Source organism: Cygnus olor, chromosome Z (assembly GCF_009769625.2).
Source record: "Cygnus olor isolate bCygOlo1 chromosome Z, bCygOlo1.pri.v2, whole genome shotgun sequence".
Classification (NCBI taxonomy): domain Eukaryota; kingdom Metazoa; phylum Chordata; class Aves; order Anseriformes; family Anatidae; genus Cygnus; species Cygnus olor.
The window spans coordinates 11,655,037-11,681,470 of NC_049198.1; the positions used below are offsets into that span (position 1 = coordinate 11,655,037).

Genomic DNA, 26,434 nt, shown 5'->3' on the forward strand with positions numbered 1-26,434 from the left:
ATATTTTTCAGTTCAAGACACTGTAACAGTTGATCAAGGGTTTTGAAGGAAAGAGTATTATGAGCAGGGCTCACCAGACTTTTCTTTTTCACAATACTCAGCTTTCTCCTCTGTAAAGGACAATGCCTATTTTATACACACTATGAAAACTGTAAGATGCAGTCTGGTCTGCCAGACTAACACTGAGAAGAAGAAAGTCGTGTAAGGTGGCAGCAAAACATTTGAATACCTCCACTTAAAACTGTTGGGACTACCTCACACTGAAATAATGGTTTTCAGTTCTTTGATGAAGTATATTTCTCATCAGAAAATAGAAAATATTTTTCAAACAAAATTTACCCAGTAATTTTCCAAGGGAAAATAGCACTGATAAATATTTTTCAGTCAAACTCACGTAGAAAGCTTTTCATATGTGACCATCTGATCGGGTGTAAGAATGGCAACAAATTGAAAACATATCAAGAAGTTTCATAACTTGGAATAAACATTGAAAAGATGTATTTTATCTTCAAATGTATTTTGCTTTGATAGTGTCATTTACACTTGAAATCTTGTACTCATTTGGGGCCAGTTTCATTGGTGGGACAGTGGAAATAATTCTACTGAACTCATATTGGCAGATCTTGAATAATTTCTCAGGTTTGTCACTTAGTATACTAAGAGCTCTATTTTTCCTTTTTGAATGCTACAACACCTAAAGAGAGCGAAAAGAAGAATGATCAGGGAAAAGAAGGGATAAATTGGGCAATCATTTCCATTAAAAACAGTTGCTTCTCAGCTATAAATTTTCTTTTCCAGGCATTGGAAAAAAATCTGTAAATCTACAGAGAAGGCATGAATTTTATGGTATTAAAAAGCACTTAGTCCTAACCTTTTGAAAATAACACATAGATACACAACCTAGCTCTGTTTCACTGTGTATTTAATGCATGATTTTAGTATTTCTCATATACATATAGAATGCTCTAACAGAAAACAGTGTGTTGCATATAAGAATGCATTGATACAATTTGTCTAGGATTATTAAGTTGCTAGCAATGCAGTATTTAGCTAGTACAATATTACCTAATTGATTTTGAGAATTTAAATATGATAGGAAACAATATGCTCTATTAGCAAAGGGAGATGGATAGTTTGCAAAACTGTACAGCTTCCTGCCTCCCACCTAGGATGCTAACCTTCTTGGGAAGCTTGAATTAATCCAGTTAGCCCTGCAACCACAAGGGAGCCTAAGCAACGTGTAAAACACAGAGCACTGGAGCACTGTAAATGTAATGTAAACACGTGTGCATTTAAACTTACCATAGCTGCAGACCTGAGAGGCGAGGTCTTGATTGAAAGCCCTGTTTCAGGTTGTGTTTTGAATAGGGGTGTTAGCCAACTGCTGGCTTCGGGTTTGTTATATCCGCAGGGTTAGTGGGGCTTCTGCCATTCCAGGAGGTATTTGTATCAATTCACAATAGCAAAAAGGAAATGAATTAGGATTGTTCTTAACTTTTTAATGAAAGAAGCACATGCCTTTCTATATGAGTATTTGAAATAGTTAAAAATCATTTCCTTGTTTTATTTTTATTTTTTAGTATTTCAGATTTTCTTGTACAGTTTTCTTGTTGTTTTCAGTGACTTTTTAATGCTTATATTTTCCAAATGACTAGTGATTTTGGATGTGTTGTTTAAATATGGCCCTGCTTTACCCAATCTAATGTAGATCTAATTTTCTCAGAGCAAGGTTTTGCCACTGGAAAAGTCAAACTACATCAGAATATCTCAGATGAGGCACTGCTGAACAGAGAGATTTCAAACTACCAGTCCTTTTTCAAAGCCAGTGGTATCTGGAATCATCTTAACCCAATCAGCCAGTTCTGACGCACGTAAGTTATGGGGATTGCCCCATAGTCAGGTTCAATATTTAGTCCAATCAACAATAGAAATGGAAGGGCCATGTCAGATACCTGATTAGTCATGGGACATACGAACTTACATAGAGTTTCAGTCAAAGAACTTATTTGACTAGGAAAATTGGGCTGGAGTTCAGTCAAAACATCAATCAATGCCGTGTGGTGTGTGTTGGTTAAACTTTGTGAAGGGCTTTGTACCTTTGTGAAGCTTTATCTAAGATGCAGTTACTACCAGTTCAAAGATTTTCTTCTGAGATGTAGCTCTCTTTGTTGCCTGAACATAGGGCTGTTGGTCTTATTAAGGATAATACAGCCAGCTTCAAATTTTACAGCCCTATAGGAATAGGAAGAACTGTGCTAGCATCATGGAAAAAGTACGGGTGTGTCTTTGCCTCCTCCCTCTGAAATGGTACTATCCTGTTAACATTAGCCTGCCAAGTTAGGTACATTATGTTCTAGCAGAACACTGCCTCCTAATATCTGTTTAATAGACAATAAACTTCATTTTCAACAGGTGTTCTCTACGTAATTGAAGGCTGCACTGTTGCAATTGGGTTTTAACCATTCTTCCAGCCTGAGAGGTTAAGTCCTGAGAAATGAGAGGTAAGCTGATTGTTTCTAAAAAAAAAAAATAAATAATAATAATAACAATAAAATCTTCAGAATGTCCTAAGGCAAGTTGTGCTATCTTTTATGAAAAAAATAAATAATTGTGACACTGTGTGGCAATCACTAATGGACAGATGGCATAACCAATGTCCTCTGAAGGAATGCAGTTTGTGGTTATTTACATTTCTGCTGTGAGCCAGAAATAAAATCAGAGCATTAGTAATATTAGACAAAGGTACTTTCTCCCTCAGTAACAGTCCCTGCAGCAGCACAGATGCAAAATGGCACAAAGAGCCCGCTCAGTGACAAAAGGAGCAGAATGCATAACTCCTCAGCACAGCCTGGTGGACCCGAAGGAAAGGCTCCTGGGCCAGAGATGCAGTGCCTCAGGCTGCAGCGTGATGGAAGCTTTTTCACCAGGCACAGACAACTCAGGTGGACTCTTCTAAACAAGAAAACAACAATTTTAAAATCAGCTTTAAAGAGAGAGAAAGCAAGCACTTAGGAAAAACTGGCAGGGAGGGAGGGAAAGGAGGTTAGGTGTGAAGTAGAGGGACTGTAGAGGACAAAGGAGGAAATAAAGGGAAAAAAATGACCAAGCGAAAACAAGGGATGAGAGGCTATAGAAAGGACTGAAAATGTAAAGGGGTGAAATAAAACACGATCTCTTATACAGACATTCATGATTAGGAAAGGTTATTTCTCCTTCATTTTTATTTCCTTGGCAGAGAACAGGGAGCTGTAGGGAGGAGGAAATTAAGTGTTTGGTGCTGGTGCTGGTGGAAACTTTTGTTTCAGCTGCAGCTCAGGCGGGAGAAAGAATTTCAGACAGGTCAGACCCAGGTGAGGGCTTATTGCACAGTGGCAGGAGCCCTTAATATCTGTATTAATTTGTCAGGCTTTGACTAAGGAAAGCAGTGTTAACAAGGCTTTAGCGTACTTGCCACTGCCATGTGACATGAATCTATAAATATTCAAGAACCGATGGGATCGCTTAACCACTCTTTCTTTGTTTCAACCTCAGTTCTCATCCCAAACTGAACTGGAAAATTTTTTATAGACTTTGGCTTGTCTCAGTTAAATTAACCCCCCCCGCCCCTCTTTCTATACCTCCTTTCCTGTCTACTTTTCTGAATCACTCTCAAGCCGTGTCCAGGCTGTTTTCAGCCCTGGCGTTGAACTGTAGCTTTGTCACTAGAGGCATCCTGGCATATACATAAAAGGGATTTGGAGGTGGGAATGACCACCAGCTAAACCACCTCATCCTCCCTCTAGTCAGTGCAGGATCATTCCTGCAGCACACTCCCAAGGGCTTTGGGTTTTAATGCTTTGAGCAACAGAAATTCCACCCGCACCCCCTTTGGGAGGGGTGCCTGAGGGCTAATAGATCACACTCTTATGCAATTTTTCCTGATACATAGCCTACATTTTCCTTTGTTTGATGTCTTTACTCTGTTATTCCTATTTATAACTGGTGCTGGGTGAATCCCAGGTGGTTCTGAGGTTTATTTCTGTTTAAGAAGGCATGCAGAAGGGCAGAGTCTAGTCCACATTCTTTAAACCTTTTGGTGCCTTCCTGTCAGAGACTCCATTATTTCTTCCCTAAAACTGCCCAGGACCCAGTAGAAAGCCTCATTTCTCTCTATCCCAGGGGGGTAGGAGGTTGGATACTGGCCAGTTCTCTGCTCTGGTAAATTTCTTCTGAGAACAGATACCAAAGCCCTGAACTCCTCTATCTATTATATGCCTTTTTCTCGTCATTACCCAGTAATGTAATTCCTCCAACTTAATTTCCTCCACTCATCAAGCTCTTGCCATGCTTTTTGTTCTCCTGAACTAGTTGAGGGTGTTTATCAATATCTGTTCATTGAACTTGTTTCTTTGATGCATTACACTGGTATTTCTTAAAATGTTATTCCGGTTGATATCCCATACAACACCACAGTAATCAAACTGGGATCCCTTCCCTTGTTATGAAGTGATCTTGCATGAAACAATTCAGTCAGGGGCTGTGAATTATTCCTTTAGACCCTCCATCCTGCACGTGGAGATAGGTACTGCGGGGGAGTATCAGCATACTTCACACTTTAACATAATCATTTCTGGTAATGCTCAGCAGGCGCATATTATACATGTGTGCAAGATCAGTGACAGTGCTGCCGGGACTTTCTCACTATCTTCAAAGTTTCATTGTGAGAGCAGCTTTCTCCTTCAGATTTCAGAGCCTTTAGTCCAGTCTTTGATTCGGGCACCTAATTTGGCCAGATCACATAAATCACACTATTCCCTCTACTGCCCTTTTAATCAGTAACAGTTACAAGGGCAGTAAGAAGTCCCAGATCAAATCTTTCTTCTGTTTGGTTTGAAGAGGGGTTTAAATCCAGAAATTCACATTCCTGGAAGAATGGCCCCTAAGCCATGGTATATAGTGTGTCTTCTCAATATTTCTCTTTGAAGTCTAAATAACAATAAAATGATTGTTCTGCTGCAGCAAGAGAAATAAATGATAAATCCCTGCTGTAGTCTGTTTGTCTAGGCATACATTTAAATTATGGGAAAATTATTTTTAAATGCCTTTACTGAGGCATTTTCATTTTTTTATACAACAGCAAAAGAGTTCAGCAAGTCACTGGTTCGCTAACAGCATTAAAGTTTAGGTTATTCCCTTAGAAAAACTGCAATTCTATACCTGATCCAAATCCGGGACACTGACTTTCCCCAGATGTGCCACTACTATACTAATAGCAGGCAAGAGGCAGGGGCACAAGGACAACTTCTGCCGTATGTTTTGTGTGGTTTGATCATGCTTTAGCCTGCTAGACCCCAAAAGGGAGACAGAAATAACCAGTTGTGAAGCTTGCTGGTTTGTAGGCAGCACGGTAGTATTTGGACTTCAGTGCTTGTTCACACAGGGAGTGCAAGGAATAGAGCAGGATGGGGAAATTGTCAGCTTCAGTACTGCAGAAGTACAGGTGGAAGAAGAACAGGGCTTCCAAGGATATGGGCTTCCTACGTCCCCTTGTGTCCTGGACAAACATAAATCCATGGCGACAGTTTTCAACTTCAGCTAGTACCTAAGCTATATGTATGTATCTAAAATTTGAAAGCAGGGGTTTATTGTGTAAATTGAATGTCAGTGTCAAGAAGCAATGGGCAATGATAACAAAGCAGTGTACTGCTAGAACAAATAGCTGTAGTGGACAGAGTAATTACTTATAGAAAGGGATTTTTTTTTTCTGAGGCAGATGATTGAAGACCATCAAACCAGTCCTAAGATGACTCAGGAAAATATATCAAGAGTAGTATATATACAGGGAGACCCTTTTGGCATCACAGACTGAGAATTACGGTTATTCCTAGGAGGCAACAAAAGAAGTTCTGTCAGTTGTACAATTACTTTTCATTGGCAGTACTCCTTCAAGTCAGGAAAACATTGGCTGAGTTTCAAGACCAAGATTTGGCTCAACTGTCACCATACTTTTTCAGAAATATGATGAATATTCCTCAAGAAATAGTTTCCTAAGAAAGCCACAAAAAAATGTGTCTAGCCAGGTTACAGGATATCTAGAATGATATCCAAAAATTGCTACCACAGAAGATCAATTGCCATAAGTAATTTCATCAGATGAAATTTTTATCTGTCACACTGGCTGATGACTCTAACAGAAAGATAACTAACGCATTTGGATGAACTGTTTCATAAATACTGATGTATGTATACATGCGCACAACTCATCGCACCTCTCAAACATTCATTTCGAAGAAGATACTAAAAAAGGATAAAAAAAAAAAGTCAGTGACAGTGGAAGGAAGTCCTACCAGTGTGGAGGTAACAACATGCTGGGTGTGCAGTAAAAGCATGAGGGCCATATACTGAACACAAATTCAGTCAATAATGTCTCATGACATTTCCCAAACATGAGTCAAAACTTTATGTTATTGAAGCTGATTAGATTTGTTTCCATGGCCATGGAAAGATGCCAGAGTTTCTCCTGCTGTGTTCCCTGATGATGCATCCCTAGAATATAACATCAGGGAAGCATGTATCATTATTGATCTCACTTCTAGCAAACTTAGAATGTTAGAAAACACTAGTAAAATAATCTTCAGTTTATCCTGACTAGAATCTTAAATTGCTTGAAGACACTGGAGATGAGTCATGTAAAATGTGGGTTTTTAAAAAGATCACAGAACCTCTTTAATGAACACTGCTGTTACTAGGGACATGAAACACTACTTAGACAATTCCTTCTACAATTCTTTATAAAATAATATTGGAAAATCTCTTGTTAATTTCAGACAATTCTTGATTGTAATTAGAATTAGATGAAAATATAAGAGCTTAAAAACAAAAGCAAAAAAAAAAATCAAGCAAAATACAGAAAAATAGTAATTTGTGTCTGTACGACATTCATAAAATTAGATGTATATCTCTGAGGCAGATTTAAAATAATTTGAATTTTAACATATGCCAGGCTTATTTTATACAAATTCAGGAAAGTTAACCTCTTTGCACCTTTAATCAGCTGTACAAACTGGTAGCATTCATTTACCTGATGGCAGTATTGAGCTTATTAAATTTAGTGACATATTGGGACAGTTACCAGTGGAAGGCATTGCAGCTAAGAAAGTAGTTCAGCCCTCTCCTAATTGAATGGGCCTCTCCGAGCCTGTATTTTTACTCTTTATCCTTTCCTGGGCTGCAAAAAGATTTTAGGTCCATAGTTAACTCAGAGGATGTTTCCATCTCTGTATCAACTCCCCAGAGAATTCTTGGTACTTGTAGTTGTGATACAAGTGCGATCAGATATTTCTTCCTCATGCTCATTTCCCAGTTATTTTAGATTATAAAGGCTTGGCATACTCTCAAGCATGAATCTTAAATTTGGCAACATTGCTAAAACAGACACATGCTTACAGAAAGCAGGCGGCTAGACAAAACAGGGTAATTTGAAGACTGTATCTAAAAGCACAGGAAAGAAACCCTATGAAATGCCCCCAGTTTGATAAGATTGCTGCAAAGAAAAGAGCTTGGTAAAACGTGAGTTTTGCCTCTCCACAGGCTATAAAAATTCGTGCTTGCCAGATAACGTTCCAATATATTTAAATAATATTTGATTCCTATTTGCTTACATTCCTGGAGGATTGAGAATAAGTAGAAAAATATTCACCACTTGTTTATACCCGTTAAAACCTTTCCCAGACCTTAATATGGTAGGGGAAATATTTTCAAAGACAGGTTAGACTGACTTCTGTTTCAATCAGTTGCTAGTCATCATAAAAGTCAGGGTTTTAAATGGCCCTCACTAATATTCCTGTTATTAACTCCTTACCATCTGATATTACCCTCTAGATGAAACAGACCAAAAGAGTAGTAAACATGCGACAAAAGACAACAGGGAAACAGGTGATACCATATTCCTATTTCTTTAATGGAAACATTTTGTTACAATTTAGGTATGTGATATTTCGGCATTTTTAAAATGTGTAAAAGAAAATGCACATAATAAAAAGTCAAAGGACACCAATGAATGTAGGTATTTTAAATGACCAAGTTGTAAAAGAAATAAAATACATTACACAAATAAACAAAGGTTATATCCACAGTCATGAATACTCACTCTCCTCTACACAAAAACAACAATAAATAAAATCACATTATATGCAGATAGTTCTACTTACATCAGTACAATATACTGTGCAGCTTTCCATTCAATTTCTACTAGACTGATAATAGGTTTTTCTGTTGTCCAGTATTTTTACAATAATGAACAGCATCACCCAAAAAAGGGGACAAAGTTAACGTCCACAGTGTCTATCCTGAGTCCTCTTAGTTTTGTGGTAATTACACCTTATGCACAAGAAACACAGCAAATTCTACCCATTGCCTTCATCCTGCCACTCTACCTAAGTTTTCTCAGCACTTTTAGACCTGCACAGGGAAGAAGACTTCGTTACTAGCACATACCCAGGCCTACAGGCATGGTACAACCTCTCCTATGCACCCCTTAAATCCCATTTAAATGTTGGGTAAGGGGGCTATGTGGGATTTAAAAGGTGAATAAGCTTTCTGCTGAGTCTCTAAGAAATTAGATATTGAATAAAGGCAGTGTACTGTGCAGAAAGAGCTTGATCCCACTCTCTGTACGGTCAACAGCATCATCATGGGAGTATAATCAATCCCTGAGTATCTTCCCTCTTCTCTCTCCCTAACTCAACTGCACAGATATTTTCCCGATATTCTCAACAGATCTCTTCAACATTTGCATCCTACACTGCAGAATTCATTATGTCATCTGCTGCAAAACTACATCAGGGAGATGCCAAATACACCTTTATCATCTCACATGGCACCAGGATAACTGGCCACGGATTACTAACTGTGACACTGGCTTTTCAGTGGTAGCTTGTTCCTCTGTCACACTGCATTTGAACTTCACAGAGAAAGAGAAGTCCAGACCATCAGCAAGCGTGAATCAGCACAGCTGTACTGATTACAACTGCTGAAGGTTCAGTATAACATGAGCAAACCCTCTGATCTTAGTCTGGATGGAGAGAATTGAGCGTTCCTTGTGCATACCAGTTGAGATTACAAAAGAAACCATTAAAACAAGATTATTTTTAAATACCCTTTTTGGTACATTTCTTTGCTTGCTCAAGTGTCCTCTAGAAACATTCACATAACAGAAACACCAAGCAATACTTCACACAGAGTGGATTTTAACCTTTCAGAGATTTAACACCTAATGAGTCCACGTAAGATTTCTGAAGTACTATAGCTTAACATACAAACTTTAACAGTGTCATATTATTGAGAATATTTTGCCTTTGATGCAGAATATTAAGTTAGTGGTTAGTGAGAGATTTTGAATGAACTCTAAGCCTCTCTTTTGAAAGCTAGTTTTGTATACTATAAATTCAGTCTATGTCAGGTAAGAGGCCTTCTGCAAGGTAAATTCTGGAAGAAATAATAGCATAATAAAACAGTCTATGTAATGATACACTGGACATAACTAAACACTACCCCAAAAAAGCCTCAAAGCCATGGCAGCATTATCTTCTTGATCAAAACCAGCCATAAACTCTTAAAAACACCAATGTCAACCTTTATCCTTTTGTCTTCTATTGATGAGATAAAGGGGGAGTTGCATTTATGCCAGACTTAAGGCTTCACTGGGGCAAGCCAAAGTGCTTAGGCTTCCTGTCATTCTCTGGAAGAGAAACAACACTATCAAAGTCTGCTGCACAGCTTGCTGACCCCTGTAGACAGCCAGGTCTGAGGTCTCTCACAAATAGCTAGTTGTTTTAATTGCATCAATCATTTTTCATCAGTCTCAGAACGTTAAATGGTATCTGAGAATGGAAAAAATACAGGCCTGAAGCCATCTGAATTCATTTCTGCCTCTAAGCAGGGATGGGCACAGTGCAAACACTTCCATTCTTCCACTTGAAAGGTTTCACACACACACAAATCTTTTTGTGCTTTCAACAGCAAGAAAGAAAGGGGGTTGGGGAGGTGGGGGGAGGAGAGGAGACACACACGTGACATCTGAAGGCAAAACTTTTTCCAGCATGTCTTCAAAAATATATTCCAGAAAGTAACTTTTGTTTTACTTTGTTTCTAAAAAGGGCTAAAATTGCCTCCATGGAACATGTTCCTTCGCCATTCACTGCTGTGAGACAAGTTGCTATAGCACGTGCCTGATCCCCAGAACAAATAAGGTTCCATTAGAAACTCATCCGTGTCCATCTGCTCCGCTTTGGGAGGGGTCACTACATTTGATGTCATTTTATAGCAACAATTAGGGTAAAAACAAAAGACAGTGGCTGACATCACCTGACCATGCTTGGACTACTGCACGTCCAAGTGTACAGTGATGCCCAGTAATCATTAACTTCAGTGGGACTGCTCCTGTAATTACAATTTGTGGTGCCAGCCTTGGCTGTTCTTACAAGGAAAGGGTGCCAGCTGCAAAATTCCAATTAAACTTCAGAGGCTTTTTGGTCAACCTAATTTTTCACCTTTGCATAGTTCAAGAGTCAGGCAACACCAGACAATTCTGGGTCTAGATCTCAGAGAGAGGCTGGTGTGGCAGTGGCCCAACGCAAGGTGTGCCTGTGGCTGAACAGCATGCCAACAAGGAGCAAAGGCTGAAATTACAAAAAACAGCCACCTCCCAGTAAGGAGGGAGCACGTCCAACAACATGATGCAAAATGGCCGTCTCCTTTCAGAGTACTTCTGAAGCTAGAGAAAAGAGCATGAAAAATAGGGAATTCAACAGCGTTCATTCTACTCTGGGAGAAAATGAGCAAAAAAACCCCTCAACTGCTTTAGTTAAAGAAACAGAACAGCTACATGGCTACGCTGAAGCACAGAGGAGGGTAGTGAAGGATGTGGAACTGTCTTGAGCTCCGGAAAAGGTGGACTGAATTGCCAAAGAAATTTATGACCAGGACTATTAGCTTCCTGTCTTTGATGTCTATTCTTGGCTTTCCAGGAGCATTATGGCATTCATGAGGTGAAAATTGCTCTGGAGCCAAGGTCAGCTAAGGCTGATGCAGCCTGTTCTACTGCAAAGCTGAGAAATTCACTCTGAACTGCTTCAAGATGCTGAGTGTAAAGCCTGAAGACACTTCACTGAGGGCCTCAGTTTGCTTCCACTGAATCAAGGAGAGTTTTTTCTTCATTTGCTTAATGAGAGTGTAATTAGATCTCCAAGCCCCAAAAATGAATCAGATCAACCTCCTGGTAAAACACGCTGTCTGGGTACAGACTTACTTTGCCCAGCTCAACTCCCATCCTCCCCGGTGTTTTCAAAGCATTAGTTAAATCTCAATAATTATCCATTAAAAAACTATTAAATACTTTCAATAATGCAATAAAGCATTTCTTAAGGACATGTTGAAAGCAGATCAACAAAATATATTTTGAAAAGTCAACAAATGTAACTAATAAACTGAATTCTGGCCACAGTCCGGCGAAGTGCACAACACTTTTGATTCCAATTTTTAGCAATTGCTGAATGTTCTCAGAACTGAGCCAGATTTGATCTTCACTGAGGCACATCACAAAAGAAACTGATAATTAATGGGTACGATGGACCCACAGACTCTGGACACACAGACTGTCCATAAGCAAAACTTCCAGAACTACCTCTGGCCCACATCAAAGTATCTAGGCATCTGACTGAAGCTGTGGATCCCAGCATACTAAATCACAGGTACTATTGAAACTTTTGCTTAATCTTTCTATTTTGGAGAGTATACTGCAACAGCCAACTTGCAGCAGAAGTCTACATGTTGCAGATAAGAGGGCGGAAGTGAGGTAATCTGTCCATATAATCCTCGAGAAGAGGATTTTGAGGTGAATCAGCTATTAAGTTGACCGATATTTGGTAGTTTAATGAAATGCTAAATTAGCAGAATTTGCCACTTCAACAAAAGACATGAAGCCACCAGGTCAGTTTCAATTTAGCAGGCACAACTGTAAGACTGTGCAATAAACATATGGAGTATGGGGCCAACCTCACTCCAATTCAAGCACACAGCAAGGCTCCCTTTGGTTCAGGCATGGCCAGGATTATACCCTTTAGTCCCAAGTGAGCAAAGCACTTAGAAGCTGAAGTCAAGCATATTTTAAATGTGTTCTGAAGTGCTGGGCTGAGTCAAGGCTCTCCTTGTGCTGCTCTGCAATGTATGTTTGCAATATGGGTAATTTGTTGAAGCCAAAAATGTAGGTTTTGAAAACTCTTTTGAGAATCAATTATTATTATTTTGATTAGACATTCCCTTACTGAGTTTAAAGCCTAAACATTGTGGCATTGAGCTAATGCACATGAACCAGAAAGGAAAAGTGCATTAGATGGTAAAGAATCTCTGCTGAATAATCTAAACTCAAGACAGTTTTTGATCTATGGTTCCTGGAAGACCTGGGAACTATTAACACACAGTCTGTGAGAGGCAGCTAAGAAGAACTACTTATGTGAAACATCTTAAATGATCTCCACACCTCCTTTGGAAAAGTGCGCTGGCGTACACCAATTTAGAAAGATTAAAGCCCATTGATCTGAAATGTTCTAACATGCAAGAAAGGTTCACCTTTAAAAGAAGGTGGGAAGTGCTGGGTTGTAAAGTTGTGGCCAGGCCTCCATCAGTATTCCAACAACAGGTATCTCATGACAACACTTTTGGAAGTCACTATTAAAAACCCTACATAAAATTGAAGATGGGAATTATTTTTACTTGAAGGGTGACCTTTCGTGCAATTTTTTTTTTGATGTTTAGTTATAGTAAGATTACATAATAAAGAAGTCCTAACAATTTGTTGTCCCCGTCTGATACTGTTGCTCTGATCTTCTAGTCTGACATGACTGTGTGTGGCACAGGATAAAGGCAGACGTATGCTACTGCCTCACTTCTTAACTGGTTGGGTACCAGTTCAGACTGAAGGCAACTCATAGCAAACATCATTTCTAAAAAAAGTCTATCCTTTAAATCATACCCTATTTCCTCTACATGCTTAAAATATTTCATTCCCTTTTTCTGTGGAAAAGCAGTCAAATAGATTTAAAAAAAAAAAAAAACTGAAAAGCATATTTGCAAAACAAAAAGTAGATCAAAATTCCCTTTGATTTTTTTTTTCAAACAAAAACAAATAAAAACCCTTAACCAGTCACTAGATAAACTCAAATACTTAAAAGAAAAATCCAAAAAAGTAATCAGGAATGTTTTTTCTCCCCAACTCTATGACAGTATGAATGCTGCTCTAGCCTACATCCTTCTCTGGTGCCCATGAGATATGGAGGCTACTTCAGAAACCTGTCCATTGAGATCAGTGTTACTTTGGATAACAAACCTTTGCAGAAGTCATACAGGCCCTGACTGGAAAATGGGAAGATATAAATCTTACAGGTGAACAACGCGTGTTACAGCGAGTCCTAAAGATGCTGGATCTACCCAGTCTACAGCCATCATCTATCCTGCAGCTGCCCTGACAGTCAGGAAGCCCAGCCCTCTGGCTGCCTGGGACATTGAGCACAGAGGCAGGTGATGAGCCACTATATATGCTAAGAGATAGTGCAATGTAAGAAATAGCAAAAACAGGCCAAGGAATTATTCCATGGAGTATTTCCCTATGAACAAAAAACAGCAAAAAGAAGACAGAGCCAGCTTTCGCTCTTCATTCACTTCCAGCTACCCCAAAATGGTTTCTTCGAATTTGCACTCTGGCTTCTCAGAGCATAAAAGTTTTGTAGAACACAGGCTTCAGTGCCAGTTATGACAATAACTATTGTGTAAAGTCTGACTGTGACTCCTGAGACCAGAAAGTTCTGTTTATGAAATCAGAATAGGATGAGCCAAAGGATTTCATGCATTACAGTCATAGTCATAGCTGGGTTTTCTCACAGACAGTATTTTCTCAGGTCTTCTTCACCACATCTATAATAATAGCTGTTCATTTGTTGACTAGGAAGAGCTCTCCTCTGTCTAACAGAAAATAACTTGCCAGTAGCTAATTCATCACAGATTCAGTTTTGCTCCTGGTAAAGTCAGTGGCAAAATTCCCAGGGATACCAATGGCAGCAGGATTAAAGTCAGCCCTAGAGCAGCATTTTACCACCCTGATTCCTGAAGGTAGCTGTTTGTGTGTTTAATCGCACACACGTGAATAGTTGGTCTCACTGATTAACTTGGGACTGTTTAACATGCAAACAGTTCATTATGTTCAGGATCAGAGCCATCATTGTATAGACGATCTGACAACTGCATTTATATTTTTTAAAATAAATGTTTGCGTGTTGCACGTGCCTGGAGAAGAAAGGGGGACAAAAAGTTTGTTACTATCTATAAAGTCACTTCTCCTCCCCTAAATGTTGCTTCTAAAATGTACTTACAGCTGTTGACTTTCCCTGCATGTTACTCCTGTCAAAAAAATACATCTTCAAAACATTCTCTCCCTTAACTTTTAATCCTACCAAAGCAAAAATAGATATTTTAATAGAAAAATACAAGATAAAAAAATATCCTAAAAATAAAATGGTAGCATGGAATGTCATTTTTACAGAAAAAGACCACTTTTTGAATTGCCTCAGTTACACACTTTCATATTTACATATTTTGGATGTGATCCTGCGCTCACTGAAGTTAATGGGATTTTGCCATTGACTTCACTGGGAACAGGAGCAAGCTCCACATAGATGATATTTGCCTCTCTGAAAGGTGATGGCAGTGGAGAGAGAAGAGTGTGATAAAACATGCAAGATTGAAGAATTGGCCAGCCTTCTCCAGAGGCCTGTCGTCTCTCTCTCACTATTTCATACCAGTGAAACTCCACATCCTTCACTGGAGTCTTTCCTAACTCTCAGTGCATAAGAGGGAGAATCAGTGCTTTTGATTGTGATATTACACAAACACAGGAAGAATGATTTGTGTGTGTTTCCACCTGCCTACGAGTTGAGTTCGTTACACCCAGTGGAGTTAATTACACCCAAAGTGCCAGCTCCCTCCCAGGACTAAGCTCTGTATGTCTAATTCTGCATTATTCCCTGTAATCGATGATAATGATTTAGTGATGCAGGCTCATACCCCAAATGACCCTGCCCCCGCTTTTTTTAAATTTGACAGCAAACCAGCATCTTTGTCTGTGAAACCATATTGATACCCATGAGTGAGATGCAATTAAGGAAGGAGACAGTAGGAGCTAAAAAACAGGGAACAGAATGAGGCATCCCCATCAACTAAACCCAGATCTGCTGCCCTTAATATATGCCTTAATATGTAAAGACAGTATTTCTTAAGTACATCCTATAACATCAAACTGCATCTTTTTTTTTTTTTCATGAGATGAAAGGCCATGCAGCATAATGTGATTAGTAAATCATTCCTGAGCTTCTGAAAAAAATTAAGACAAAATTACTGCTTAAAAGATTGAGTTCTTCAAGAGCCTCTTCTTTTTACACTGATGTCTTTGGTTGTGTCCATTTCCCCATTTCTTTTTTTTTTTTCCCAGGAAGAATGGGATTATTTTTCTTCTTTATGCAGCAGAAAAATGAGATCTAATGGAGTCTTCACGTAACTGCCGATGTTTCCCCATGTTACATTCCTCCTGTCGAGTTCTTCTCTCAATAGTTATTCTGTATTTCTTTCTGCATGAAAGGAGAGGAACAGAGTGAGAAATCCTTCTCCAGCTATAGGATAACAGGACTTCCCTTATAAAGAATGCCCGTAGGGGACAGCTGGGTGCCAGTTGAAAAATGAAATGTGACAGCATGTGAAACCCTGGTCAAAGATTAAAGTAGTTTGCCTTGAAACATTTTACCCAGGCTCAAGAATGCTGGTTACTCTCTACACAGCAGTCTCAAAGCACCAAGACACAGACATTTGCTTCTTTGAAAATTACTGATCTAAGTGATTAGGAAGTTTTTGCGAAGTGTCATGTGAACTGTGTCACATCACTGCTTTATACTGATCAAAGCCAAATTTCTTTCCTGTATATGGGGGGCACTTTCTGCAGAGTTCAAACAACGGATCTCACTCTTTACTCAACTGCATTTCTCACTGAAACTGTATGTTAGCTAACTAATCCTCCCGTCTCCCTTTCAGAAAGCTATTCTGTTTATAATGTCGGAGGAGGTAGTAAGATGAATTAAGAAGAGGGATGTAGATGGTAGATAAGACGTAAATACAGTTGCTCATGCATTAGACACAGTTTTTTCCTGTGTGTCTTCCTCTAGAGCCTTTGAAGAATCCTGTTAAGCTAATTTTTATGTCAAACAAACCCTCTGACTGCCTTTCAGTTTCCACTTTAGCACCCAAATTATGCCCCAAAATCGTAAGACTACCATGTTTACATTTCACGCATTTATGCTTCTACTGAGTTTCGGCACCAAATTTTCAAACGGGCATTAGTCCAGCCCCATCTGCACACAGTACTGCTTGTGCAAGTGCATGACAAAATGCTTGCATGCCATGGAAAGCTCTGTTCCACCTGCATGTGTAGCAGAAGACAGTGCTAGATATGTGGCGGTGGATGAAGGATTTTCAAAACACCATGGTTTTAATTTGGATAATACAGCTCAACAGAAAGGGGGTACCTACATTATTCTGAAAAGATTCCCTAGACATCTGTGTCTGTAGGCTCCAAAATAACTAGAAAAAACTACGTTCTTTACTTCACTTATGTATATTTAAGTCAGAGCACACTCAGTAGTAGCTCATTCCCACAGATAAATCCTTCTTTCAGAAATGCAGCTCTTTGAGTTTAAATCCTTTCAAAGCTACATATCAGAACCACAAACCAGACCTTTTGATGGAGTTTGCACACACACTCAAAGCTGTATTTGCATGCCCATCCATGGTGATTAGAGATCAAAATGAAAGATGTAGAAAGATGTAATCGGAAGGTGCATATACAGTATGAAAGCTACAGAATTCTCAGGTAAAAATCACTTCCAGTCACACAATTCCTAGAACTGTGTTTTTTGAAAATTTGACCCATTCTTCCTGATATGCTGTGTTTCCTAAGTATATTCTACTGCTGGAGTTAGAGGACATTTCTTGTCCTCACCGACCAATTCCTCCCAATATCAGCAATGCTTAAAAAAAATACCTAAAAATTATCAGATCAGGTTGGGTATGTATAAAACATGCAAAAACCTCTCATGAAATACAATATAAATAAACAATTGTATTTTCTTTTTTTTTTTTTGTCTTTTAAAGACAAACAGTCTATAATTAGTCCCAGATAAATTGTCTTGTCTCAGACCCATACAATATAAGCACCAAAAACATTCAAGAATAAAACCATCCTGAGGAATTTCAGTTGTAAGTATTTGATGAAAAATCCTGTTTCTCAGATCTTTTGAAACCCTGGAAATGCACTAGTAAACTGATGCAATTTTTGCTTCTTCATTTTGTTGACATGTTTTTTATTAAACTAAATGATTTGATTCTTACATGCAGAGGTTAATTCTATTGTCCTGTCTGCCTTTTCTCTTCTGTACCATAATAGGATAAATAATACATGCAAGATGCTGAACAGGTATAACAATAATTTGGTCTGTCAATGTAGGATCAAGTCTCAAGACTTTGCATTTGCTGACTAGCAGTGTAAGAATTATTTTACTTAAACAGGAATAAAACACTGATCACCCTCCACTGACCTCAGCTTATTAAGTCAAATGCACAGCTTTGAGATCCGAATGCTCTCGTAAACCAAAACAGAAATCCCCTTCTAGCTTCCCGTACAATTCCACTCAATACTCAAAAACTAAGTATCAGGCAAGTGATATAAATCTCTTACGTGATCACAGACTGCACAATTGTACTGGCAAAGAATACAAAACAAAGAAGGCTTTCAAGGCCAGGCCACTTTATTAAGGTAGCTGTGAAGGAATAGAACTCAGTGGAATTACTTCCATGAGTAAAATTACTCATAGATGTAAACAGTTACACAACAAGGCCCTGAGTCGACCCTGAGTCGGTAAAATGATTCCAATATACACAAAAGGACAATCAAAGTGTATTCACTGTCTATGGTAGAAATATTTCCACAGATGATTATTACGCCTCTTTGTCTCCCATCAGTGACGTGATGCAAGCAGCTGAGAGGTTTGGATGGTGAGTAAAGAGTTTAACAAACTTTCAATGAATTGGACTAACCTGAAGAAGTAAAAAGCCATTAGCAGGCCTGCTCCCAGCAAGGCACCCACGACTATTCCTGTAACTGCTGATTCTCCTAGACCACCTGCTTGAAAAAGGGGAAAATAAACAATCAATGTTCACAATGAGAACTATTTGCATTCACATACTGGAAAATACACATGGCTAGGAAATGAATGACCAACACCAGATAAAGCCATTCAGAGTTCAGGACTCTGTGGGAACCCCTTCTACTCTAGTTCCTGAATGTTCTGATAGCATTGAAAATCACTCTGAACTTGAAGGGCAAGAACTGCTCCCTTCAGCACCGAGTCCCCCAGCTGCTAATTATCAGTGTGATTATTCTCTGTTTAGGCTTTCAGTTATATCCTTCTTTCTGGCTAAAACAGATTCTACCTTTTAGCCCCTGGAAGGCTGCAAAACCTCCAGAGCCCTGGGCTGTGCCTCACACAGCCATCATTATTATTATCACGTTTAAGGAGAGGAAAGTGATTCAGACCACGTACCATCCAGGGCTCTCAAACCCTAGCTTCACAGACAGTCAGTAGGGAGACATAGTCATGATGTCCTAGTTGGACAACTGTGCTGAGCAATTTAATATGGCCCATTATACTGCTTCACTACATGGGTTCCTCTCTCTCATCACCGAGTGGCATTAAGTCACTAAAACTTACATGATTTACATGGTGTATTGTTTGTGTGCTCCGAAACTCGGCTTTCATCTAGTCTCAGTCTGCCGTGATTCCAAGGATATTTCACATTTGACCGAATTTCAAAACGTCCCTGCTTTCCATAGTAGTCCCCAATCACCTATGCAAAAAAGAAAGGAAGGAAAAGATTTTCCTAACATGTTAGAGAATTAAAACAAACAGGAGAGCTGCAGCATTCACTTGGACTCCTGTGGCTGGATGCTGAATCACACAGAGGCTGAAGGGGTCTTTGGGAGGTTATGTAGTACATGTCCTGCCCCAAGGCAAGATCAGCTGAACAAGAGCATTCTTGACAGATATTTATCTAACCTGTTCTTAAAAGCCTCCAGAGGGAGACTTGACAATTCCTGTAGACAGTTATTCTGGAACTTAGCTATCTTTACTATCAGTGATTTTCCCCAGCATGTAACTCAAATCTCCCTTGTTGCAATTATCCATCACTACTTATCCAATTGCCAGTGGACATAGAGACTCTTCCTTTCTGAAACATCCTTTTACATATTCACATTCTTATCTGGTCTACCCTCAGGCTTTTCTTCTGTATAAACCCAGTTCATGATTATTATTATTATTTTTAACCCTCTGAATATTCCTCCTGCTCTCCCTGGGCTTTCTTCAATTCCTCCACAGTGGGTTGAATGCCAAGGACTGTCACTCAGCCAAGTGAAAGTATCATTTCAAGTACCTAGTATGTTGGACTTTTCTATTTTACAAGGACCTGGAGATACTTGATCATATTCAGTTAAATCTTCAGCTCTTCTGCAGAACTATTACAGAGCTGGTCATTCTCCACCTTCTCTTTCTGCAGTTGTTTATATTTGCACAGGAAAGGCAATTTTGTGCTTATCATTCTGGTAGCATGGGCTATTAATTCATACCAATTCAACAAGATACTTTAGAATTTCAGTCCCATCCTCAAGCATAAATTCAGGCTTTATTCAAGGTATCGTGTGCTGGATCTACTGCAAAGTTCCAGGATTAAATCGTGCTAACAGCAGTGTGTAAGTCATCTGAAAATAGTTCAAAAAATCTATGCACACTAGTAAAGGTAAAAGTCCAAATATGATAACAATGAAGTAGTCAGCAGCAGTGACAGGAACACATCAAAAATTTATTTGTCTAACTTGTGGATAAGAAACATCTATAAGCACACTGGGTTCAGAATTCAAGACACTGATTGCCTGTTCAAATGTTTTACCTAAACTCTGTTTTGAAGAGAAATGGTTAAAAGACAGATAACATTTACCCTGGCTCGATACACAGAGGTAGATTTCACATGAAATAATGGAGCTAATTTCTCTCCCAACAAGGAGTTAAAACCTTAGTAGAAAGACTTTTTATAATATTTGTTCAAAAATAAGTGCTAATTCAGTAAAATGGAAAAAGGAGAGGAAAAGAAAACCTCAGAGAGCATTTGCAGGCAGCAGACTTAATTGAGGGATTGTTTAATTTATCAGACTGGAGTGGGAGAGGCATCTTTATTACAGCGTAAGCCTCCTCTACCATCAGGATTTACTAAATATGAAAGCATGCATAAAGGCTTAAGAACAACAAGTAGCTATGAGCAGCAACCAAACAGATTCAGATCAGAAATAGGATATAGATTTATAAAAAGCAAGAGTGTTTAAACATTGAAACACACATCGAGGAAGCCAGTGAGACAGTCACTTTTCTTCAGTGCCTCCAAATGAAAGATGAAAGCCTGTTACGGTGTGAGCTTCAGTCACATGTAAACTACAGGGGTCCATACAAGGGTAAGAAACCCGCCTGCCTGTCATGAAGCAGAAGCTGGACTAGGTGGACTGATGTTTTCATCTAGCTTTAAACTCTGTGTATCGTTCTTTGAAAACAGCTCTGCCCAAACATGGATTCATCTAACTCAGCTCAACTGAGAAACAAATATTCTCATACCGACACCGAAGAAATTGGCAAAAGGAATAAAACAAAGCATCAAAGAAACGTTTTTAGAGTGAGGCATGAGGATAGAAATGAATGTAGCAGATACTAGTAATACATAATCACATGTAAAGTATATTAATTATCTGTATATATGGATCAAAAAGCAGAGAAAAATTAAAATGAGCAATACGTTAAAATGTTAAAGGTAACACGAAAGAAATTAAAAAATTAAGTTGCAAGTGAAAGAACAACAGAAGGAAGGCTAAGTGAGGGATATTAAACTGATAAACAGGATAAAGAGCTAATGGGCTGAACAAACAGAAAATATACAAGTTGTTCATACCAAGCTTATCCCAACTAATTTGTCCTCCTAACGTCAATTAATCATGATTACTCCTACCCCTGGGAGTGTCTGCAGTTTACTGCTGGATTTTTTCAGTCATTTTTACACACCAAAACACACTAGCCACCCTTATTCATTTAAAAAGGCTTCTTCACTTTGTCATTGCTGCAGCACTGACAAGAAGAATAACTTCACCAGACTTCACACAGAGAAGCGTCCAGCTCAGGTTTACTGTTGCTTTGCTTTACTTCTGGGCTTGCTGGGCTCTTGATGAAGATGCGGAGGCCAACAAAGTTTATGCTGATGCTTACTTCACAACAAACAGCACAACTAACAGAAGCTGTATGCCTCAGCTGGACTTAGAGCAATCTATGTATTAATAAACTCAATCCAACCATGCTGTTTACTGTGTGCAGCTGCTGCTATTTTGCATAGCCTGGTCTTCACGGTCTGTCTGCTTCTGCTCCTGCCACGTCCACTGGAATAACTCAAGTGGTGTACATCAAGCCTAATGGTCCTTAACAATATATAAAAGGACTTATTTTAGGCAATAGTTTCTCATATTCACAATTTACTAGAGTTTAAGTAGCATGTGATATTTCATCCTTTAAATTTTAAAGACTAGCATAATGTGAAGACAGACATGCAGAATTGTTGAAGACAAGACATTAAAGTTTAAACATTTTTTTAGGATCACAATTCAAGATAATTTTTTTTTAAAGAAAGGATTTGGGCTGCAGGTTGACACAGTTAAGCAATATCTTTTTAATGTGTATATTTAATAAACAGATGCCTACCAAGTAAACAGATGATAGGATGTTGTTACACTGCACTGGCTAACTCATCAGTGGCCAAGTGCAATGGTGTTTGTTTTCTTACCTCCTGCGTGCCTGCCTCGGGGTCCGTCATTGCAATCACAGAGAAATCCCCATATCTGTCTCCATTGGCATCAATGGACACCTGCCCTGCAATGCCTAAAGAATGGCATGTGAGGAATTAGAAAATTAATTAGCTAAAATACTGAGCCTTTCCAAGGAAAACAAGAAAACAGTGGACAGGTTTTTACAGACTGATATGACAGGAAATCTCATCAGTCTCCCAGCATTTTTGTTGGCATTCCAAAAGAAATTGTAATTTCAACTCGGTGTCTGCATTCCTGAATTCTTAACATTTCTCCCTTTTAAATATCAAATGTGTGAGACTGTTTGGGGAGCATGTGAGAAAAACCTAATGCAGAAAGCCACCATGCATGAAATACATTTAATGTGGACTATTTACAGACAGCCTAGCCCTGAACTATCTGACGATGCACTGATAAGGTTAACCCAGCTCGTGTGCTGCAAGGAATGCAGGGGCATAGCCCTGTGCTCTGCAGACTTGACAGGGTTGGTGCATCCATAGAGCCAGTCCAGAGTTGTTTCCATCTGATGGGATGCTGGAGGGAGTGAAGACAGGAGACACCATGTGCATTACATCTGCATTAAATCCTGCATTCATTTTCATAGGATTAACGTCCCGATATGTTTGTGTTTTATAGTTTTAGACCCCCAGCTCACTTCCTTCCTTTACAAGTTTGAGGGAAAGATTTGATATTCCCTTAGGCCAGCTGCCAATCTTGCTCAGACTTTGACAACATTCAGACTCCTAAAACTACCCTAATTGACAGATCGTGGCATCATCCCAAGCAGCCCTTCAAAGGATGAAATCACTTTCAAAATTCTATACGTGAAATCATGTCTGATTCCTGGTGATTTCAGTATTTGTTTTTGATAACGAGGAACAAATTAAACATCTGTTACGTATTTTGCATGTCTTAAAACAGCATCTCTGCCTTCAACTGTTTGTATTCTAGGAAACTTTTAGGGAAACTTGGAATCACAGACTCATAGGATAACTCTGGTCTGAATGGACTTCAGGAGGTCTCTAGTCCAGCCTCCAGCTCAGAGCAGGGTCAGCTAGGAGGTCAGAATGGGCTCAGGGCTCTGCTTGGTTTTGGGAACCCCCAAAGATGGAGACTGCACAGCCTCTCTGAGACAGCCTGTTCCAGTGTTTAACTGTCACAATGAAAAATTTTCACAGAGAAAAAACATCGTGCAAGAGCACAAATACATTTAATGTGGGTTATTTAAAGAGATTCCTTTCATGGAAGAAAAATACTTCCTTATATTCAGTCTGACCCTCCTGTTTCAGTGTATGCCCTTGCCTATGAAGAGCACAGCTCCAACTTATTGCTGTGTGGGGTGACGAAGTTGTTGGGTGACGGAGCACTGGCACGGGTTGCACAGAGAGGTTGTGCAGTCTCCCTCCTTGGAGATCTTCAAAAGTCACCTGGACACAGTCCTAAATAACCTGCTCTAGGTGGATCTGCTTGAGCAGGGAGTTGGACTAGATGACCCTTCCAACCTCAGATGTTCTGTGATTCTATGTAAATCAAACAGGCACTTGAAAACCATCAAAAAATACCAATTTACTCTGATGAAGCTCTAACCTAACTATAATAGAAACACCACAAGACTTTGTGGATATGTTTTATCACCTCAGATATTCTAAAATGCAATCCTGTGATCCCTGCCTGACACCAAATACAGCCATTTACACCAGTGCAAATCAAACAGGTATCATTTTACATCCATGCTACACCAACTACATTACTAAACCAGGCACACAGCAGTAGAGAATCAGGTTCTCAGTGACTGTTAATCAAAAGAGAGAGGTCAGGTATTCAGGCAGAGTATAAATTCCCCTCAACACACCTAACAATAATAAAAATGAAACACACCTCCATTTATCTTTTCTCTGTTCCCATTTAGGGATGCAAGGAATGTTTCAACCTGTTGTGCTTTTCTAAACATGCTCTGTTCAACAAAAGATTTACTGCCAAGTGTCTATTTCTTCAGTATAACAATACAGTAACCAAACAATTGCAAATTTGATTACTGCAGGATAACAGAATGGGTATAACTTGGCTACTGGATCACCAAAAGAGGCCACTATAGACAGCTGCAACATCCTTTTCTACACGACTTGGCTTCTGGATCTGACAGGAGACATTAATTGGAACAGACACCTTCCTGGCCAAAGAAGCCAAAATTGGATTAGTAGAAGTAGGTCCTAGAACTTGCTGAAACTCAGAATTCCTATGGGATTTTTAATGGGAAACACTCATATTTTGCTTTTCCATCTGCTTCAGAGTTTGAATTTTTGATATTTCCTGCAATGGTCTTCCTCAATAAATGTTTTTAGGAAATTCTGAAACAACCTTAGTAAAGAACTGTGTTTGGATGAGTGCGGAAAGATTTTATTCAGGCTCTCTTGTTGTTAGGTACTTACATACAGACAATATGATGCAGATGCTGCATTCACTTCAGAGAGCAGCCTACTGGCAGAATAAAGGGATGTAATTTCCCTAAAAAACTTACAAACCACCAAGTTGAAGATGTCTTTTGAAATCAGGTTTATCCTTGTAAATTATGTCCAGCAAAGCACTGCTGCAGGTAGGAGATGGCGTACAACTTACACGGCATTTTGACCTTTTCGACTGCACCCTCACAGCTCAGCTGGAAAGAGTATCTTCAGAGCAGCTGTGACAGGTTCAGCAATAACAAACTGGTTTTCACAAGTGGGGAAAGAGAACATTTTTCCTTCCTGTCTGGTTTTACAAGGCAGGTGTGAGAATCAACCACAGAACCTGCATGAAGCACATAGTACTATAAAAGAATTGCATGAGCACATCAGCTGGTGGCTTCCTGCAGCAGAAAAGTAGGCAAGAAAACACAGGCTGTGCTCGAGCATCTGTTCATACACACGATAGCCAAACTGTGAGCCAAATCCTCAGATGCCAGATTCCCTCTATTAAAATAGTGTGTTTTGAGAAGCTGTGGGTGTGAAGGGAGGTAGTGGCACATTCTGCACTATTTCCAACTGATGCAGGGCTCCTTATGGGATGACTGCAATCAGCATAATTTAAAGCAATTCCTGTGTTGCCTTAAACCACTGGAGGCTATTCTCCCTTCTGTTCAGGCCACAATTTGAGAACAGAAAAGAGTTCTGGGGCTGATGTCCTTCTTGCCTTCCTCCACTATATCCAGTGGGGAATTTTTTCTTCTCTTAGACATTTCCATAGGAAATCTTGCCAATCATACACCAAAAGACTAGAATATGGGACTAGAGATGATGGGAATATAATATGAAATGACAGATAATTCAATGATGTCACACTCAACACTCAGTTTCTTTATTGCAACCCCTTCCTGGCAAAAGACCTTGCATCACTTTGCATCAATGGGGTGACATTCACTTGCCAGCTGTGCCACGGAATCACAACCTACAGGGTTAAGCATAGGAAGGCACCGTGCTGCAGCCTCAGAGATAACATGCACAGCTCCTGAAAGGAGGCTGGGGGAAAATCCTTGCAATGCCCAAAAGAGCCCCGTCAAGAAAGAAAAAGAAACAACAACAAAAAATCACAGCACCATGGCACCAGCTTGCTTTGATCCATTCCCAGTCTTTGGTGGAGGGAAAAAAAAAAAAGAAAGAGTCAAATGGAAAAAATGAGGCAATCTCAGAGCTAGTAGATGCACACGGGTAAAGTGAGCAGCTGTAATTTTTTTTCAAAAAGAAAGAAGGAGCCTGAGAAAATTATTTGTATCCCTTTACGACACCAGTGAGGGTCATTAAATTGTTAGGAGTTTTTTAAACTGAGTAAGACCTCAAGGGTCGATGCAGAAAAAATTCAGACTGGCAAAGTATGTGAGCCAGTTCTAAAGGTATTTATAGTTACATATGGATATTTTCCTCTTATATTAGAGTGGAGTAGGCACTGGTCCTTATTCTGCACCCAACAAATAACTGATTTATTTTTTTTTTGTCTCTGAAAGCTGGAATTCTACATGAACTCTTACCTTCGTAAGTTCTGTTGCGTGTTTGCTGAACAATTTTTTCCCCATCTTTCTTACTGAAACCAAACTTCAAGACTTCCTGTAAAGCTAGAGCATAAAGAAGAATAGCATCATGGAATCCTTCCACAAACATGTTCACCTAAAAATAAAAAAAAAAAAAGAAGAAAAAAAGCAATGGTGATTGACATGTGAAAAAACATCTTCCCAATTGAATTAACTGGAGGGAATCTCCAAATTAACTAAAACTAGCAGTTTCGAGAATTATGATGTCAACTGCAGGTATATGAAGGAATGTCTCTTGAAGAAAAAGCAGGGGAACAATGGTAGCTTTTGATGCATTTTTGAAACCAACTAACCACTATCTGCTATTCTGAACATTCAAATCACACTTCAATGTTGTGTCTGAATAGTTCTGC

General features: G+C 39.2%; 1 protein-coding gene across 2 annotated transcripts in view; it reads right to left on the reverse strand.

The window, feature by feature from the left end:
• Positions 1–7,918: 7,918 nt before the first annotated feature.
• NPR3 (natriuretic peptide receptor 3) overlaps positions 7,919–26,434 on the reverse strand; it is a 48,055-nt gene continuing 29,539 nt past the window's right edge. Inside the window, exons 4-8 of one of the 2 annotated variants that reach the window (XM_040542128.1) lie at positions 26,022–26,157; positions 22,000–22,094; positions 18,843–18,978; positions 18,169–18,253; positions 7,919–15,653 (exon numbers count right to left, since the gene is read on the reverse strand). In XM_040542128.1, coding sequence (XP_040398062.1) covers positions 15,542–15,653; positions 18,169–18,253; positions 18,843–18,978; positions 22,000–22,094; positions 26,022–26,157 — 564 coding nt within the window. In that variant the 3' untranslated portion in view covers positions 7,919–15,541. Of the gene's footprint in view, positions 15,654–18,168; positions 18,257–18,842; positions 18,979–21,999; positions 22,095–26,021; positions 26,158–26,434 lie in introns of both variants that reach the window. The other variant, XM_040542127.1, reaches the window with a different exon arrangement.